Source organism: Eulemur rufifrons, chromosome 7 (genome assembly GCF_041146395.1).
Source record: "Eulemur rufifrons isolate Redbay chromosome 7, OSU_ERuf_1, whole genome shotgun sequence".
Taxonomy (NCBI): Eukaryota; Metazoa; Chordata; class Mammalia; order Primates; family Lemuridae; genus Eulemur; species Eulemur rufifrons.
In genome coordinates, this window is record NC_090989.1 from 149,853,049 (window position 1) to 149,870,945 (window position 17,897).

The window sequence follows — 17,897 nt, forward strand, 5'->3', positions numbered from 1 at the left end:
GCAGGAACCATCAATAGACGGGTGAGCTAGAAATAAACCTATAGTTCAGGACAGAAAAGCAAGGAAACTTGCCTACCTTGACCACGGTGATATGTGGAAGGAAAGAAAAATATTTCTCCTGAGAATTTGTAGACATAAGTTGACCCTCAAATGGGTTTGGAACTGAATTCATGCTACCTGTATGGGCCTAAAAACCTCAAGCAGAAATTTAATTTAAAGTGGTTTTGGGTTGGTAGCATCTCCAGGCAATAGGGAGAAGCTAACACAAATCAGGAGAGAGGCTCCAAAGAGTTTCCATAAAGAAAGCTTCAAGGAATATAAGGTCACCGTTAAAATACATATACACACACTTACTTTCTCTCTCTCTCTCCCTCCAAGGAAGTAGGCACTATGAGTGAGAACAGTAGAAATAATGAATGACTAAATCAGACCCATAATGGCCTTAAATATAGAATCATCAGTCAGATAATATAAAATAGTTATGTTTAATATATTTTAGGAAATAAAGGCTTGAAATATAGCAAGAAGAGACCATAAAAACAATAAAGGAGATTAAAAAACCCTAGAACTTCTACAAATGAAGAATATAATAATTGAAATAAAAAACTAGGCCAAACGACACCAATTGCATATCAGTCTGAGGTGGGGGGTGGGGGAGGGGATGGGGGTATGCCTACACAATGAGTGCATTGCGCACCGTTTGGGGAGTGGTAACACTTGAAGGTGCTGACTCGGGAAGGGGGCGTGGGGAAGGGAGGGATATATACCTCATGATGGGTGCAATGTGCACGACCTGGGGAACAGACACGCCTGGAGCTCTGACTTGGGGGGAAAGGTGGTACAGGAGCAACGTATGTAACCTGCAATTCTGTATCCCCCATAACAAGATGAAATAAAAAAAAAAAAAAAAAACAAACAAAACTAGGCCAGGCACAGTGGCTCACACCTGTAATCCTAGCACTTTGGAAGGCCAAGGTGGAAGGGTTGCTCGAGGCCAGGAGTTTGAGACCAGCCTGGGCAACATAGCAAGATTCCATCACTACAAAAAATAAAAAAAAATTAGTTGGGTATGGTGGCAAGTGCCTGTAGTCCCAGATATTGGGAGGCTGAGGCAAAAAGACAGCTTGAGCCCAGTCTGAGGTTGCAGTGAGCTATGATGACACCATTGCACTCTAGCTTGGGTGACAGAGAGAGAGAGAGAGAGAGAGAGACCCTGTCTGAAAAAAAAAAAAAGGAAAGGAAAGAAAAGAAAAGAAAAAAAAAATCCCTCAAAGAATGGGTCAATCAGCAGATTAGAAACAATGAGACAATTAGAAACTGGAAGATAGATAAAAAGAAATTGTCCAAAATACAGCATGGGAAACAGAGAGAGATAATGTGAAAGGACAAATAAAGGACATGAAACACAGACTGAGCAGTCTAAATACATCTAATCAAAGTTACAAAAGAAGAAAATAGGCAGAGTGGGATGGAAAAGAGATACTATTTCGAGACAGTCACTGAGAACTTTTGAGATACCATCCTACAGCTTTAGGAAGCCCAAATCCCAAGCAGAATAAATAAAAAGAAATCCACACCTAGATACAGCAGATAAACTTCAAACACCAAAGACAAAGAGAATGCCTTAATAGCAAACAGAGAGACAAGATGGATTATCTAATAAGGCACGGCAAGACAACCTACAGTAGCTGTTGATTTCTCATCAGCAAAAACAAAAGCTTGAGAGAAAACTATTAACTCAGCTTGAGAGAAAACTATTAACTTAGAATTGTGTGTTAAATCAAAATATCTTTTAAAAATGAGCTTTAAAATAACGAGCTTGAAATAAATATATTTTCAGACAAATACGACCTAATAGACCTTCACTAAAGAAAATAAGACATTCTAAAGTATACATTTTAGACAAAAGGAAAATGATTGCAGATGTTAAGGTCAGAGATGCAAGAAGGAGGAGTGAGGAGAGACACTGGTAAACGTATAGTTTCGATGCAATTCCAATTACACTCCCAACAGACACTTGTGGAACGTGACAAGCTGAGTCTGAAATTTGTATGGAAGAATGAAAGTCCAATCATAGCCAAGGTTCTTCGGAGGAAAAAGAACAAAGTAGGAGGACTTCCGTTACTGGATATCAAGACTGGTAAAACTAAAATAACAAAGGCAGTAAATAACTAGCACAGCAAAAAGCAAATGGACCAAAGGACAGAATACAGATCCTATCAACAGGCTCCTACATATATGACAACCTGATTTATGAGGAAGAGGGCACCACAGATCAGTGGGGAAAAAGTCTGTTCCGTTAACAGTGCTGATACAACTAAAAGCAACAGCTATAAAGGAAAAGATTATTACATTTTACTACATTAAATTAAGAATTTCTGTTCATCAAAAGACACCATAAAAATAAGATAAGCCAAGAACGAGGAAAAAATATTTGCAATACATATAGCTGAAAAAGGATCAATATCCAGAATTTTTAAAGAACGCCTACAAATCAAGAAAACACAAACAACCCAGAAAAAAATAAAAGTAAAGAGTACAAAGATTTAATGCAAAAGGAAACACAGAGACCCATAAGCATATTAAAAACATGCTAAACTTCATTAAGTAATCAATGTTTTTAAATTCAAATTTAACTCACAAACTGACCCATTATATACACTGGTTTGGTGAAATTTAAAAGGTTGGACAGTACAAAGTGTTGATGAAGATGCAGAGATAGGAACCCTCACCTCTATTAGTGGGAGTGTAGGTTTATGTAACTGCTATGCAAAACAGCTTGGGGTCTCTTAGTAAAGTTGAACACATGCACACCCTACAATTGAGCAATTCTACTCTTAACTACACAACCTAAAGAAATGCTGACACATGTTTGTCAGGAACCATGTGCAAGGATGTTCATGGCAATTTTGTTCACAAAATGGTCGAACAACCACTAGTGGTGGCATGGGCACCAAAACTGAGTTCTGTATTGGAAATCCCATGCCACATAATAAAATACCACGCAGCAGTGAAACAGGAATGAAATACAATTTCATGTAGCAACACTGCTGAATTTCAAAAAAATGCTGAGCGAGGAAAGCAAGACAGAATACATGAAATATGATTCTACTTATGTAATGATCAAACACAGGAACCAATGATATATTATTATTTAAAAATTTGTAAAGAAAGCAAAAAAACGAGGAATTCAAAATTCAGGATAGGTGTTAGCGAGAGGAGGGGTGGCGGGTACCTGATGAAGGATGATAAGACTGAGCACCCTGGGGATGCTAAGGTACCTGTAATATTCTATTTCTTAAACTGAGGAATGGGGTAAGCATGTTCATTTTATTCTTTAAATTATAGAATACATTAAATATATTGTTTATATATATGATGTACTTCATGGGGAAAAAAAGCACACACATTTTCTGAACATTATGAAGAACAGATTATAGGCTAACAGGTTAAGAATTTATCAGTGGATTTACAATGTGATTCTCTATCTTCTAATTGTTTATTTGCATTTATCAGAGTGATATATCAAGGCAGGATTCAATCAAACTTAGAAACAGAGCTTACATAGAGGGACCAGATGACAAGCATGACCTCACATGAGACACTGTAAAAGCCACAGATACTATGGACCACTCCTCTCTGCCTCACAAGTAACAATCTCAAATCAAGGCTAGGTTCTATGTAAGCATGCAACATCATATCCCAGAACTGATCAAGCAACAGAAACGTACCTCAAATGGCTAAGGCTGACAATGACCTGTAAGGTACACTTGACAAATAGGATTCTCCTGCTATATGTATACCTTGCTTCAGAGGAACTGACATCCCCTTCAAGTTGCCATTCACAGAACTTAATTCTTTTGTAAAGTAGTATAAATGCTCACCGGTGTTTGACCATTTTTTGATCATGGCAAAAATGACTAAAGAATCTCGCGTAGAACAAGTGCATGACAGCATGTTCTTTCCCTCCAATGTACAAATCCACAGGCATCCAGTAATCTGCCAACGCTGTGTCAAAAGGGCTGGAGGAAAGAGAAATGGGTACTTTTTTAAAACCTGCTTTGCTGAAATTGTATAAATTAGACAGAGCTATTATAATTTGCATATGCCCTGAAATGAATTATGTCAAGGAATAACAGTGATATTCTTTTTAAAATGTAATAAGAGAAAAGCTTATATAATAAAAAACAAAAAGTCAGATCAGTGTTAATTTATAAAATTTATAAAAACTGTAACAGAAGACATCACTGAAATATCTGAACGAACGCAATTTTCATACAAAACGAGGACAAGAAGGCCAGGTATGGTGGTTCATGCCTCATAATCCCAGCACTTTGGGAGGCCGAGGTGGGGGTAATGCTTGACACCAGGCTGAGCAACATAGACCTCATCTCTACCAAAAAAATAAACAAATAAAAAATTAGTTGTGTGTGCCGCACCTGTAGTCCCAGCTACTCGGGAGGCTGAGGTGGAAGGATCACTTGAGTCCAGCAGTTCAAGACTGCAGTGAGCAGTGACCATACCACCACACTTCAGCCTTGGGGACAGCGTGAGAACCTGTCTCTCTCTTAGGCAGGAAAAAAATGAGGACAAGAGGAAAATATACCAGCCAAAAAGTCATCTCAGTACAATGCATATTTGAATATCTAGATTTATTTTAATTTTTATTATGATTAGAGAATTAAAACTTTTGAGTTCTTACCAATAGAGGGCAATGTGGCATCTACAATGGAGGTTAACATTGCAAATACGAAGTACTCATTTTAAAACAGAAATTCAATCTTAATTTTTAAAAGCAGCCTTAAAATATAGTCAGTAGGAGGCTGTATATGGCTTGCTGGATGCGATGAAGCAAAGTTAGGGTTAATCGTCATCAAATAGCCCAGTAACTCTCTCTCACCTCATAGATACTTTTTAGCCAATGGATAAATGAAAGGCTTCCTCAAACTCCCAGGTCCTAATAGACACTGGGGAGGAAGGGAACACCTCTATTTTCTGGCTGGGACCCTCAAGAAAAGGGGAAGGTACCTTGGCTGGGGACAGACCTCTTCATTCTCAAAGTTAACACCCTCTCTTGACATCAGCCAACCAAAAAAACTTCTGCCTTTGGAGGATTTCAGACATTTGTGAATTCTCTCCCCCACAGCTCAAGGCCCTTTTTCCCCACCACAGACTTGGCTGGCTCCTGCTCTGAGGCTGGAAAAAGAGCCTGTCACTCAGCAGGGGACAAGCCTGGCCACCACCACACGTTTGCGCCTGAATGTAGCTCCGTGTTCTCTCCTCCTGTCACTGTGCCAGAATTCTGGTAAAATTAAAAGAACATTTTTTTTTCCTTTGTGTGAAAAATAGTTCCTTAAAGAAATTCAACTGCCAATCCAGGCGACAGAAAAGAAAGGAAAAGTGAAGGATGGTATTTAGCCAGAAAACAAGTTTGGGATAAATTAAGGAGTGAAATGTTGAAAGTAGCTATAGCTTGGATTTTTGGTCGAGCCAGGAAAGTATCCTAGCGAGAACTTGAGCCAGGGCTGAAGCTAGCAGCAGCACATTATGAGGGAAATGGAGTGCGCTGTGGAATGCACAAGCTGGGGGCTGTGGGGGTCTCGGGAGGTATCTTCTGCCAGTCAAAGGTCCCATCACTGAATCTGGAGCCTCATCTGTAGGAAGGCTTGCCACTGAAGCACCCTGAGGAGGCCAAGAGTCTGGCTCCCCTCACAGCCTGAGCCGGCTGTTACTAAGCAGAATGCACTGGTGGCTCCTTCTAGAAGGCAGGCCCAGAAGAGGAGCCCCTCCGTGGGCTAGACAGGGCCAAGCTGGTGCTTCCCAGCCACAGCAGTCACCTCGCTCCCTTTCTGTCTTTGTACAGCTCCATGTACTCGGGATCCCACTCATTTCTGAAATGTACTCAAACTATAGACTCACAATACTGCGGGCCAGAACCCTGGCAGGACAAGGCAGGAGCACCCATCTCGCCAGAAGTGTGTTATTTTACAAGCAATAAAGAATACATGTAGATAACAGGGTTCCAGAATATTGCTACCATGGATAAGAACAATCTGGCAAGGTCCTTTTAATCACAGTGCTGAGTTTTCTCCTGGGCTCTGGAAGAGCTTCCTTTAGCTCTCATTCTCTCTTTCCCTAGCTACCTGCTGCTCTCTTTCCCTTAATTTGTTACTTGCTTTTAGGTCAAAGACATACATGAATATAGCTGAAAAATAAAATAGCACCCAAAGGTTTATAACAAAAAACAATGGTCTCCCGCCCCAATTCTTCCCTTCCTCCCAGGCACTTATTATTGACTCTTCCTCCTGGCAATTATTATAAAAATATGCTCATATTCTTTATTGATTTATCAATTAGAAATTATCTATTGACAGTATGTGATTAGAGGTGATGCTTCTGAGCTCTGTCACACTCCCCACCTCCTACCCAGCCCCTGTAGAGTTACATCATTTTTTCAGTTAAATAAATAACATTTCATCTCTATAATCATATAAATGCAGTTCACTGCAAGGAGGGTATTATAATGGCATTTCTTTCTCTTCTCTGTTTTTCATTTGCCTTGTGCTGAGATTACTTGGCTGTGAATAATCTAACTTAATAATTTAACACACTCCCTCTAAGAGAGCCTGTTTTGAGATACGCAGATGACCGACAGATTCCGGCTACTGCACCTCTGGGCCCACTCTGGTGTTCCTGCCGGCCTGTGCTCTCCCAGGCTGCTCCCAGGAGGCTAGAGGGAGGGGACTAGACTAGAGCCATTTCTGTCTGACTTGGGACTCTGCAATGGCCAAGCTTTGCTCGGGGCTTCCCAGAGGCCAGGCTGAGGCTTCCTTGAGACGGGCTGTGATCTGAGGCTCTTCCTCCCAATCCTTCCTCTTTCCCCTTCCCCATCACACCTTTCACATCTGCACCATGGTCTAAGGGCTCGCCCTGCCTACTCCTGCTCCCCTCCCCTTTGTCTGGCATAGGCATTACCCCCAAGACGTCTCCTGCACAACTCATTCCATCCTGGTCTCCGTTTCTAGGACGACCCAAACTGACACATGCGCCAAGCCTTGGGCAGAGGCTTTACCTGTGAGGGTTGCAGGGGTCCGTGTATCTGAAGTAGTACCAGGCAGAATCAACAAAGGTGTCCATCGTGTCTGTCTCTCTCTTGGCTGCTCCCTTGCACCTAAGAAATAAATGAAGTTCATCAACTGGTTTCTTTTTAAATTTTAATGCTGTTTCCCACTAGCTTTTGAGAGAGCTATGGCAATGAGTATGAATTTAAAATGTCATAAGAATAATGCCACACCATGAAAAGACAATCCAGAGAAAGCTCTTTTTGTACCTTACAGCATATTATGTTTTGAAGAAATTTACAAAATAAAAATTTCAATCTTCAACAATTAAAAGTCTCATTCTCTTATTTCTCTGAATTTAACCTGGTAGAAAATTTAACCACTCAAAAAGACAAGACGTGATTAAGTGCCTCCTTTGTGCATCCACTTCTATTTCAGGCACGTCAAGGCTGCCTTCAGCCCATGCCTGCTTTATGATGCTTATGAAGCAAATCGATGCATGAGGAGAACTGAAAACCAAATGGAGTGAGATGGACTGAAAATAAACTTTTTTTCTACTTCTGCTCTGCGGTGGGGGTGCAGCAGCCCACCGGGATGACCAGAGGAAGATAAGTCACCTTGGAAGCCCCAAGGCAGTGGTGTGCTGGAGCCGGCTCACACCAGCTCGTGAGAATCAATAGTTAGCATCTCTTCCCAACTCTGTGACAAGTGACGTCAAGCTTGTAGCTTGAAATTAGCCCTGGTGGGAGTATGTACATCACAGAAACTGGCAAACACTACAGATCAGAGAGCTGGTTATTACATATTTACCACCACACCACTGTGTAAAGCTAGCTTCCTCACAAAAGGGCGAAGAGAGACCGGTGTTTACGATGGAAAATAAAGTGGGACCCTCGGTGCGTGAAGGGTTGAACAGCAAAAGCAATCCCTGTCCCAGGGATGGAGATGCCCGGGGAGGACCAAGGTCTCACAGGAGCCCAACTGCTACATGAATTCTTAAGAACATTCTCAGGGTTGTGGGCCTATGGGATTCAAAGAACCAGGTACCAAAGCCACGCCACCTCGGAACTCCAGAGAGGGTGCCCTTATCAGGCCTAGCATGGGAGGGGGCTTAGCCCCCGTGAAGACTCCTGAAGACCCGACCAGCAGTGGATCAGCACATGCTGCCTGATGGGCAGAGCCAGCCATCACCAGGGCCGCCCTGTGGCAGTGAGAAGCCACGGCAGTACATGGCTCCAACATGGGGCTCTCCCTTCCGAGGCCAGCTATCTCTCCAAATATTGCACTTCGGGCAGTGTAAGGCCTTGGGGGCTCTTGGAGAATTTGAGGGGGAGGATGAGGAGTCCCAAGAGGAAATGATGAATCTTCTGTTAATCTAGCATGCAAGAGCTCGAGTCTGCTTTTAATTTAAAAATAAAAGTAGGGTTGCATTCATATCTTACACTTGTGAAGAAGTTCATGCTGGCTTTACAAACATTACCCAAGGAAAAACCAAACCCCCTCCCACCACCCCCAGTCCCCAAGCCAGCTGATTAAATGAAAGTGGCTAAGCAGACAGCATGGGAGCCCCAGATCTGGCAGGGCTCTGGGACCTCCCAGGAGTCCCCCAAATTCTAATCAGGGGGCCTCCCACTGGGAACAGCAGGGGTCCCTGAGGGTAGGAGCTTGTTAGAGAGAGCCTCAGGGAATCCTGTTTGCCACCACCCAGGGCTGCTGTAGGAAGCTGGTCTCAACAGTGCATTTCTAAATTAAAGCCAGATCTTTTTATTTGGAGACCAATCAACCAGAACACAGGTAACTATTCTGGGAAATAATTAGAAGATAAAGGTTACTTTTTCTTCCTCAGCTAACTTGTGCAAGTGAGGTACAAGTGAGGAAGAAAATGCAGGGCTCAATTTATAAAAGAAATAACATTGGGCTAACACTTGCTGTGTTGATACTAAAAACTAGATGATGATGAGGAGGCCACTTGGTAAGTGGGAGGGATAGAGGACGGTGATAGTGTTATCAGTATTAGCCCCAATAGTAATTATACTAATCCTGCATGGCAGGCACTGAGCCAAATACTTCACAGGTATTCTCTCACCTACTCCCCAGTAACCCTGGGGTTTATGAGACACATACCGCTCATATCCCCATTTTGCAGATGAATAACTGGGGTTCAGAGAGGTTAAGGCCTTGGAGCCCAAGAGTAAGGATCCATATCCACTGGATGCTGGTACCTGCCATCCATGCCACCGCGCTGTCTCACTTGGCCACACTAGCTCAGTGGCTCTCAGCCTTGGGTGCTCATCAGGATCATCCAGGGAGCTCTGACCAGCACCAAGGCCTGAGCTCTGCCCTCCAGGGGTTCTGCAGCCGGGGCAGGAAACCTTATCCTCGTCAACACGGCTGCACCGGCTGTGCTGCAGGCAGGCCACCAATGTCTCTGGTGGGAAAGCTCTCTGTTGTCGCTTATCAACAAAGAGGGGGTGACATTTTCCTCCTGGAGCCCACATTTCTACCCTAACGTGGCCCAGGGCTTCCTATTTTCCTGCCTATAAACTCCACCTTGAATTTCAAAACATACCTGGATGAGGACTTGGGAGAATGGCTGGCAAATCCCTTGCAGGATGGCTGTGATGTTTCCATTTATTGATCACCTGCTAGGTGCCACTGCGCAGAACTACATGTGTTAATTCTAGTCTTCTGAACAGCCCTTTAAGGGGGTTATTTTAGTTTCCAATGAGGGAATCGAAGCTCAGGGAAGGCAAATGACTTTCCCAAGTCTGACAGTAGTTAGGAGGCAGAGCCAGGACTCGAATCCATGACTGTCTGACTCCCCAGATTGAGACTTTCAATTACACTGTGTGGCTACCCAATTGCCGCTCTGTTAACTCAGCTCTATACTGACAGAGGACTGAATTATTTTAAAACATGCTCATCATGATCTATAAGGCAGAGAAAAACGGCTTCTCCACACAAGAAGAAGAAAAATACTAGAGCTTGCTATTTGCTATCTATTTATTCTATCAGCTGAGAAGGCATCATAAAAAAATCATACCTGAGACATGCCAGTGAATTGACATGAAATTGAAAAGCAGAATCCCACTTCCAGAATGAGAAGAAAGGAAATATGGTGTGTTTCAGTGTATTAAAGAACGAAGCCCCTGAGCACGCTCACTGTCTTACCTACTATCCTGCTGCTTGTGATAAAATCTCCACTGTGCTCATAGTCACTATATTGGAAAACTGCAAGGCGGAGCAGAGAAAACATTTTCTCTCATCTCCAAGAAGCTCTTTGGAATATAAAATGGAAGAAAGTGGGTTTTTACAAAGCTATCATGAAAATCTGGAGCTTTTCTGTCAGTCAGATCAGATGTTTCTGGGATAGATCTGAACTGACACGCTGTTTGTAGCAGTTCAGAGGAGAGGGAAGGGTGCCCATCACAGAGGTTGGGCCACGGATTCCAGACCCTTCCCTCAAAAGTCTCAAAAGACCTGCAGTATTCTTTCCAGCCTGGTGGAAGTCAGGGAAGAAGGTGCAGAGTTAGCACCAGGAAGGAGGGGGAGTGTCTAACATCCCAGCAGGGTGCTGGAGGCACAGGCAGTGGCTGCTGCAGGGATGCGGGTCCTTACCTGGGGCAGGAGCAGTCCACCCACTCTGAAGCCGTGGCCAGTGGGGAGCCTCCCTTGCCGGTGAAAGATGTGATGTTGGGCAAGGTCACGGGCAAGTCCTCCAGAGGCACAGGCGTGGGGCCGCAGGCTGGGCAGTGGACAATGGGGATTGGCGTGCCCCAGTACCGCTGCCGAGAGATCAACCAGTCTTTCAGTTTATCACTTGTCACATCTCCACCCACTCTCTTCCCCTGAGCTTTCTGAGTCAGGGCTAGGAAAGCATCCTGCCGGGTCATACCTGTGAACTGAGAAGGAGAGAACTCATTTCTCCCTGCGTAAGACAAGTTACCACCCCTGCGCCCCCGCCTGTACTGCCGCGTTTGTGTGGTTCTCCCAGGGGACCGGTCCTGTACAGAGCCACATGATGACTTTCACGAGGCCTACCTAGGTGCTTTTGCCTTTGTTGGCATTTTCCTCCTTAAGATAATATGAAATATTATATTTTAGATCTGTATTGATATAAAGACAAGTATATTATAATTTTTGACCCTGAAAGTTTGTTTTTTTCTTCTGGTTTATTTTAAAAGAAATTAAAAGCTTTTCAGGTCTCTAAAAGTATTCTGGGCCTTAGGCACTGTGCCTACTGTGTCTAGCGGGTGAGCTGGCCCTGGCTCTGTGGCTCTCCTCGCTGGAGCTGTGACACCTATAGAGATAATCCAATATCAGCTTTTAGTTGCCAGTGAAGAACTGCATGACATGTATTTTTAATGACTACTCCCCTGTTGGGGGGAGAGGGTGGGAAATATCCAGAAAAGAAACATTCAATATCATCCTAAAGCAGCAGGAGTTCAGAGGAATAAACTGGGGCCTCGGCCTGAAGAACCAGACCACTCTTTTTAGATTCAAATGCTCCCATTTTATAGACAGTAGGGCAGAACACTAACAGTACAAAAGAGAGATTCTCTTTTCACCTGATGCTGTTTAGAGAACCACACTGATTATACGAACTGAGCCAGTGCGGCTTGCTGACAGCCTAGATTGTGGGTACTCTGAAGACATTCTGCTCCCTGCTACATCCTGGGCTTGTGCTAGGAGCGGGGCACACGGATAAATATGATCTGCCTGTGTCCCCAGGAACTTATGGTCACGAGGCATAAAGAGTAAAAAATACAGCTATGTTTAACACGAGTAGCCCTTTTCACGAAAGGTCTGAAATGTCTTCTGAAGTCCAGAGCTCCCTACCAAGGAATCACTCACACTCTGGGAAGACATGTCTTACGTTCTGCACTCCCGTTACCACATAGTTGTGATGCAAATCATAACATGCTCTCTTGAAAGTCTATCTTTTCCATGCGTCACTCTCTGCATGTTCTAGAAGCACACGGATGAAAGCAGCTTTTCTCCCTCCATTCTCTTTCCACTCCCTGAAGGAATTCCTTTACTCTAGATACTCACCCTAGAGCCAGGAGAGGATACAATAGACCATCTGAAGCTATTTGAAAGAAGCCAAAGAGCATAATTAATGCTCAGAGCCCTATGCTGAGCAGTGGGTATTTCTCTGGGCACTTCAGAAGCGTAATTTTGGCCTTGGGTGTCCCCTTTCTTGCCCTGCAGAGGGTTAACTAGGGCTCCCTTAGATACAGTGGCATGGATCTGCCCTATCTCCAGGGAGCCTCTCTGACAAGCTCTAAAATTAAGGTTTCAGTTTCCATATCTTAGAGCATGATTCATGTCTAAGGATGCAATTTATGAAGTGAAGGCACAAACAGGAGGTCAGAAAACATTGTCACTCCCTATAAAGGAGAAAACCTGGCCATTATTCCCTTATTCTATAGTTATATACATATAATATCCTAGAGCCAGGTAGCCCAAACCTGAAAGACCTGGATCTTTGGGTCTAATTGAATCAGGATCACCCAGAGTGGGGCCAGCAATCCCAGGTGATTCAGAGACATGGCCAGGTGTGGAATCACTATGTTAAGCCAGTAGTTCCCAACTCTGGTGCACGTTAGAATCACCTGGGGAGCTTTGCACACTCTTGATGTCTGATCCATGCCCTCACCACCAATAACCATCAAACCAAAATATCTGCAGTGAGACATGTGCATTAGTAGTGTTAAAAACTTTCCAGGTGTTTCCCATGTACCATCAAATTTAAGAAGGAATGCTCTAAGCCAGCACTCTCAGACTTTAATGTGCACACGAAGCACATAGGGATTTTATCAGACCAGGATGGGGTCTGAGATTGCACATCTCTAATAAGTAATGCCAATGCTGCTGGTCCAGGGACGAGACATTGAGTAGCAAGGTTCTAGGGCCTAGAATCTAGGCCCTCGATTCTCAAAATGTGGTCACTGGACCAGTAGCAGTAGCAGCAACACCTGGAAACTTGTGAGAAATGCAAATTCTTGGGTCTCACCAGGGACTACTAAAGCAGAATCTCTGGATGGGGGGCCGGGCAATCTGTGTTTTCACAAGGCCACTAGGTGACTCTGATGTGTGCTCAAGTTTGAGGATCCTTGTTCCCACATCCCCCTCCCACCCCTCACCCCACCCCTTTCATCACACTTTCTGGTTTAGTTCAACATAGAGGCTGGGCTCAAATCGTGCCAGATGTACCATCTTCAAGTGCTGCTGTTTAATGCTGGAATAACCCATTTTCATAAATGAAATAAACTTAAGGCAGAAATAAAGTCAGTAATGTGGAGAGAACAGACATCTTCTCTGGGAAGAAGAGCCACTTTCTATCATCTCTCTCAAGGAAACAGAGATTCCTTGGAAAAGATATTCTTCTCAAGCAGAAGATTCCCAAAATAAAATTAGTTACTTCAATGCCATGCTATTCTAGGATTGGATTTGATTTAGAGTTGATAAGCTTCTAGATCTTGAGGAATAATATTATTTTGTTTTCATGTTGAAGACAGAAGACTGCAAGACTGTTAGGTATGGGGCAAGTGAAGGGACAGGTTGTAATTTGCATCTGAAAGGAAACTGTCTTATCAAACTCACATCAAGGTCATCATTTTAGAAGTAAGCTCTTAGGCCCATGCCATGGTGCACCAACCTCGGCAGAGTTGCTCAGTCTCTCTGTACCATCTGGCAAAGTTTCAATGACTTCAGAGTAGGACAGGCCCAGGGTTTGGGCTAACACGGTGTCCTCTGAGCTGGTGCTGGGAATTCCTATTCAGAGGGGAAGAAACACAAAACATCTCCTTCACAAGTGCCCGAATCACAAAATAATTGACAGTACTGACACTCAGCTTTAGTTTCTTAAAGGAGACCATCTCTTGTAGTTATAGAAGTTTTAAAATCATACCACATCCATTGAGAAAATGGAACATAGTCTTGGAGAAACCCATCACCCTAACATGATCAGTTTACCCTATTGGTATTATATCCTTTAAGTCCTTTTCCTTGGCTTAATTTTCAGTGCTTTTTGCCAATGAAACAATAAATAATAAGATTGGGGAAGGCTCTTCTTTGAATTCCCTCAGTGACAGAGGACAATGGTTTTCTCTCGAGAAGCAGGGCTGACTCCTGCAGCATTTCCCAGCACCCTAGGAAAATCCACTCAGTCAGGAAGTCCAAAGCCAGCAACTGTATTTTGTTCCCAAAGGCAACAGTACATTCTAAACAGACATTTATTCTTCAACCCAGATAGGTCCTTGAGGGAGTTGCTGAGCATTAGTAAATCACTCACCCAGCCTGCTGTTTTGGCTTTAGCTATTCATAAAAACAGGGCCTTTTTTTTTTTTTTCCAGTTGTTGGTTCCATAAGGGCAGAGTTTCTCAACCTTGGTACCACTGACATTAAGGACTTTGTTGTAGAGGATGTCCTACACATCGTAGGATGTTGAGCAGCATCCCTGGCCCCTGCTAGTAGCACTCCCTGAGTTGTGACGAGCAAAAATGTCTCCAAAATTGCCAAATGTCTCCTGATGGCAAAAATTGCCCCTGGTTGAGAACCCCTGCTACAGGGTCATCTGTCAAAACTGCTGACATGCTGGTGGATGCAACACACCTTGTAGAAAGTGAGAGATATAAAACTAAGTATAGGCCGGGTGCGGTAGCTCACGCTTGTAATTCTAGCACTCTGGGAGGCCAAGGCGGGAGGATCGCTCGAGGTCAGGAGTTTGAGACCAGCCTGAGCAAGAGCGAGACCCCTGTCTCTACTAAAAAACAGAAATAAATTATCTGGACAACTAAAAATATATAGAAAAAATTAGCCGGGCATGGTGGTGCATGCCTGTAGTCCCAGCTACTCAGGAGGCTGAGGCAGAAGGATTGCTTAAGCCCAGGAGTTTGAGGTTGCTGTGAGCTAGGCTGACGCCACAGCACTCTAGCCTGGGCAACAGAGCGAGACTCTGTCTCCAAAAAAAATAAATAAATAAAACTAAGGGTAATGCACAAAATGCTTAAGTCAGCTCTCAGAACCACCTCTCTGGAACACTGTCCTAAAAGGGTGGTTCAATGTTTGGGACATATGTTCTAAAGCTCTTTGGTATGATGAAAAGCTCTGTAATATTATGGAAAGTCCTATAGTGTTCTAGCTGAGATTACTCACAAAAAGCATCTAATGAAGAGAATAAATGTTGACTGGACTTGAAGGATGAGGACAAATGGTGAGAAATAAATATTACCAAAAAGAAGGGAAAATAATCATTTACTACATTCCACAATAGAGTCTGGAATAAGTAGTAATGTTTGAAAGAAGACTTTGTAACCACAAAATTTATTTGCCCATATAAAGAATGCTCCAGGCCATGGTGTTGGTCATATGAAGTTCCGTAGAACATGAACTATTTGTAACAGTGCAGGTAGGATGGCAAAAATACCATTTACCTCTTGGTTATTTGTTCTTGCTTTTGTTCTTCTCAGAGGGCAAAAAGCAGTAATTTAGAAAGTGTTAATTATGCAAATGTGGGAAATCAAGACAACAGGAAAAACAATTTTCCATGCACACCTAAAAAAATCTAATTCTTTTCCCTTCAGAACTCTCAATATGGCTGGGTGCGGTGGCTCATGCCTGTAATCCTAGCACTCTGGGAGACCGAGGTGGGAGGATCGCTCGAGGTCAGGAGTTCGAGACCAGCCTGAGCAAGAGCAAGACCCCGTCTCTACTAAAAATAGAAATAAATGATCTGGACAGCTAAAAATATATATAGAAAAAAGTAGCCGTGCATGGTGGTGCATGCCTGTAGTCCCAGCTACTCCAGAGGCTGAGGCAGAAGGATTGCTTAAGCCTGGGAGTTAGAGGTTGCTGTGAGCAAGGCTGACGCCATGGCACTCTAGCCCGGGCAACAGAGCGAGACTCTGTCTCAAAAAAAAAAAAAAAAAAACCTCTCAATATTGTGTCAGTGATGTCAATTAAAATACCAATCAACCAACCAAACAGGCCGCCCCCCTCCCCCACAAAAGCCACATCAATAAGTGCTTCCTTTATTGTTTATCCTGGCTGGTTACATTAATGAATTTTACTAACTATAAAATGCATAAAATAACAGAACAAATTATTTTTTTAAATAACACACTTAAAATGGACAAAAGAGAATAACATTGGTTTTCTTCTTTGATGTTTCTTCAAACCACTTCATCAAAAACTGATCTGAGCATTGTGAGGAAAAAAAACTGTGAATATAATATGAAATGTTACTTCTTCTGTGTGCTAGGAAATAGTGTGGAAATAACTTCCTATGCAAGGTTTTGGTAGTCTGGAGACTGGCTGGAATCCACAGTAGGAATGTTGGTAAAGAGAGATGCATGGGTCTACCCTAAAGGAAGGAGATTTTGGACAAGCTGTCTTTAGGTTCCCATGTCTTTGTTCATTCTCAGACTTCCTGTTGCATGACGGTAGTTTAGAACGCTCACGAATGAGTAAGGCTGCCAAGGACATCCAATTTGCAGTTCTAAATATGCCTTCAATTTTACTGCTGTTTCACAATCCTTTTCTTGAATAGCTCAAGTTCACCTCCTCCACAGAGCCTTCACCAAAAACCCAGCCCACATTGATCATTTGTGCTTTGAACCCCCATCTCAGCAGTTACTGTTGGTTCTGCGATTTTTGAAACTGGATTTTCATCTGAGTTGTATTATTCCCCACATCATATGTACAAGTCTCACCAACTAACCCTACCGGCAAGATTTGTAGGCCAGGCATTTTTTATTACTCTCTACAGCAAGTAGCAAGGTGCAATACACTTAGTATGTTTTCAAAATGTACTTCCTAAATAAGGGATGATTATATGAAGGGGGATTTCATTTTTACAAAGAGGCAAAACAGATCAGGGAAATCAATAGTCAGCTCTTTTAGATGATAGCAACAGGTGAGTATTTCGATTTTAAACCTGTAAAATATGTTATCGAGATTACATTTTAACAGCAGCTTACCTATTTTTGCATCTAGAGAGCCCTCAAAGTCAGCTTTGGCCATGACAACGACAGGGACCTCCTGCTGGGTGAGCATATTCACAGCCGTCACAGGAGTGAGGCAATCTGAAAATGAGAGCAAATAACTGTGGATGCCAGTCACCTGAAACACCAACACCATCTGAATCTCAGAGGAAACAAGTGAGAAAAATCAGCACTAAAACTTGTGTGTTTTGGCTAATTGTTAGAGAATTTGTCCTTTGAAGGGTATTACTAGATAATTCACACCAGTGGAAAATCAAAAGATTAAACAAGCACACAAGAAAATATTCATCCAGGTTCACAAGAAGTGAAAATAGCATTTCTGCTTTCCAGATGATGAGGTAAGATATTCCACCACTTTTGAAAAATACCTCAAATATACAGAAGAATGAGAAACACAAAATCTATCTGTAGTGAAACTAGGAGACATCTGAAATTCTAAACCATAACATGTGAAGATACAAGTGGATAAGGAATACAAAATGACTGAACAGAAAGGAGGAAAAGAGATTTCTAGACATCCTAAGACAAAAGAATTCCTACCCATGTACCCTTTTCTTAGGACACACTGGAGGGTGTGTGATTGACCAGCAAAATGAAGCAGTAAATCAAAAAAGAGAATGGCATGGGATCCAGGAAATGGGGGATCCAACAAAGCAAAAAGGGTAAAGACATTCACAGAACACAGACAAAGAGAAGTTCTGGGAGGAAAGATGTTCAGCAGAGACCTGGAGAGTGACCAGCTAGATCTGGGCAGAACACAGGACATCTTCAGGAAAAGAGATTATCTGGCAGGTTGGAATATACAGCAAACTGTATTGACAGGAGATCC

The 17,897-nt window shown here is 42.9% G+C and overlaps 1 protein-coding gene across 2 annotated transcripts in view; it reads right to left on the reverse strand.

The window, feature by feature from the left end:
* The window catches only part of LARS2 (leucyl-tRNA synthetase 2, mitochondrial), a 150,656-nt gene that overhangs the window by 40,261 nt on the left and 92,498 nt on the right, over window positions 1–17,897 (reverse strand). For both annotated transcript variants that reach the window (XM_069473522.1, XM_069473523.1), the window contains exons 10-14: window positions 17,045–17,149; window positions 13,723–13,838; window positions 10,680–10,963; window positions 7,073–7,171; window positions 3,885–4,022 (exon numbers count right to left, since the gene is read on the reverse strand). In XM_069473522.1, coding sequence (XP_069329623.1) covers window positions 3,885–4,022; window positions 7,073–7,171; window positions 10,680–10,963; window positions 13,723–13,838; window positions 17,045–17,149 — 742 coding nt within the window. The remainder of the gene's footprint in view (window positions 1–3,884; window positions 4,023–7,072; window positions 7,172–10,679; window positions 10,964–13,722; window positions 13,839–17,044; window positions 17,150–17,897) is intronic.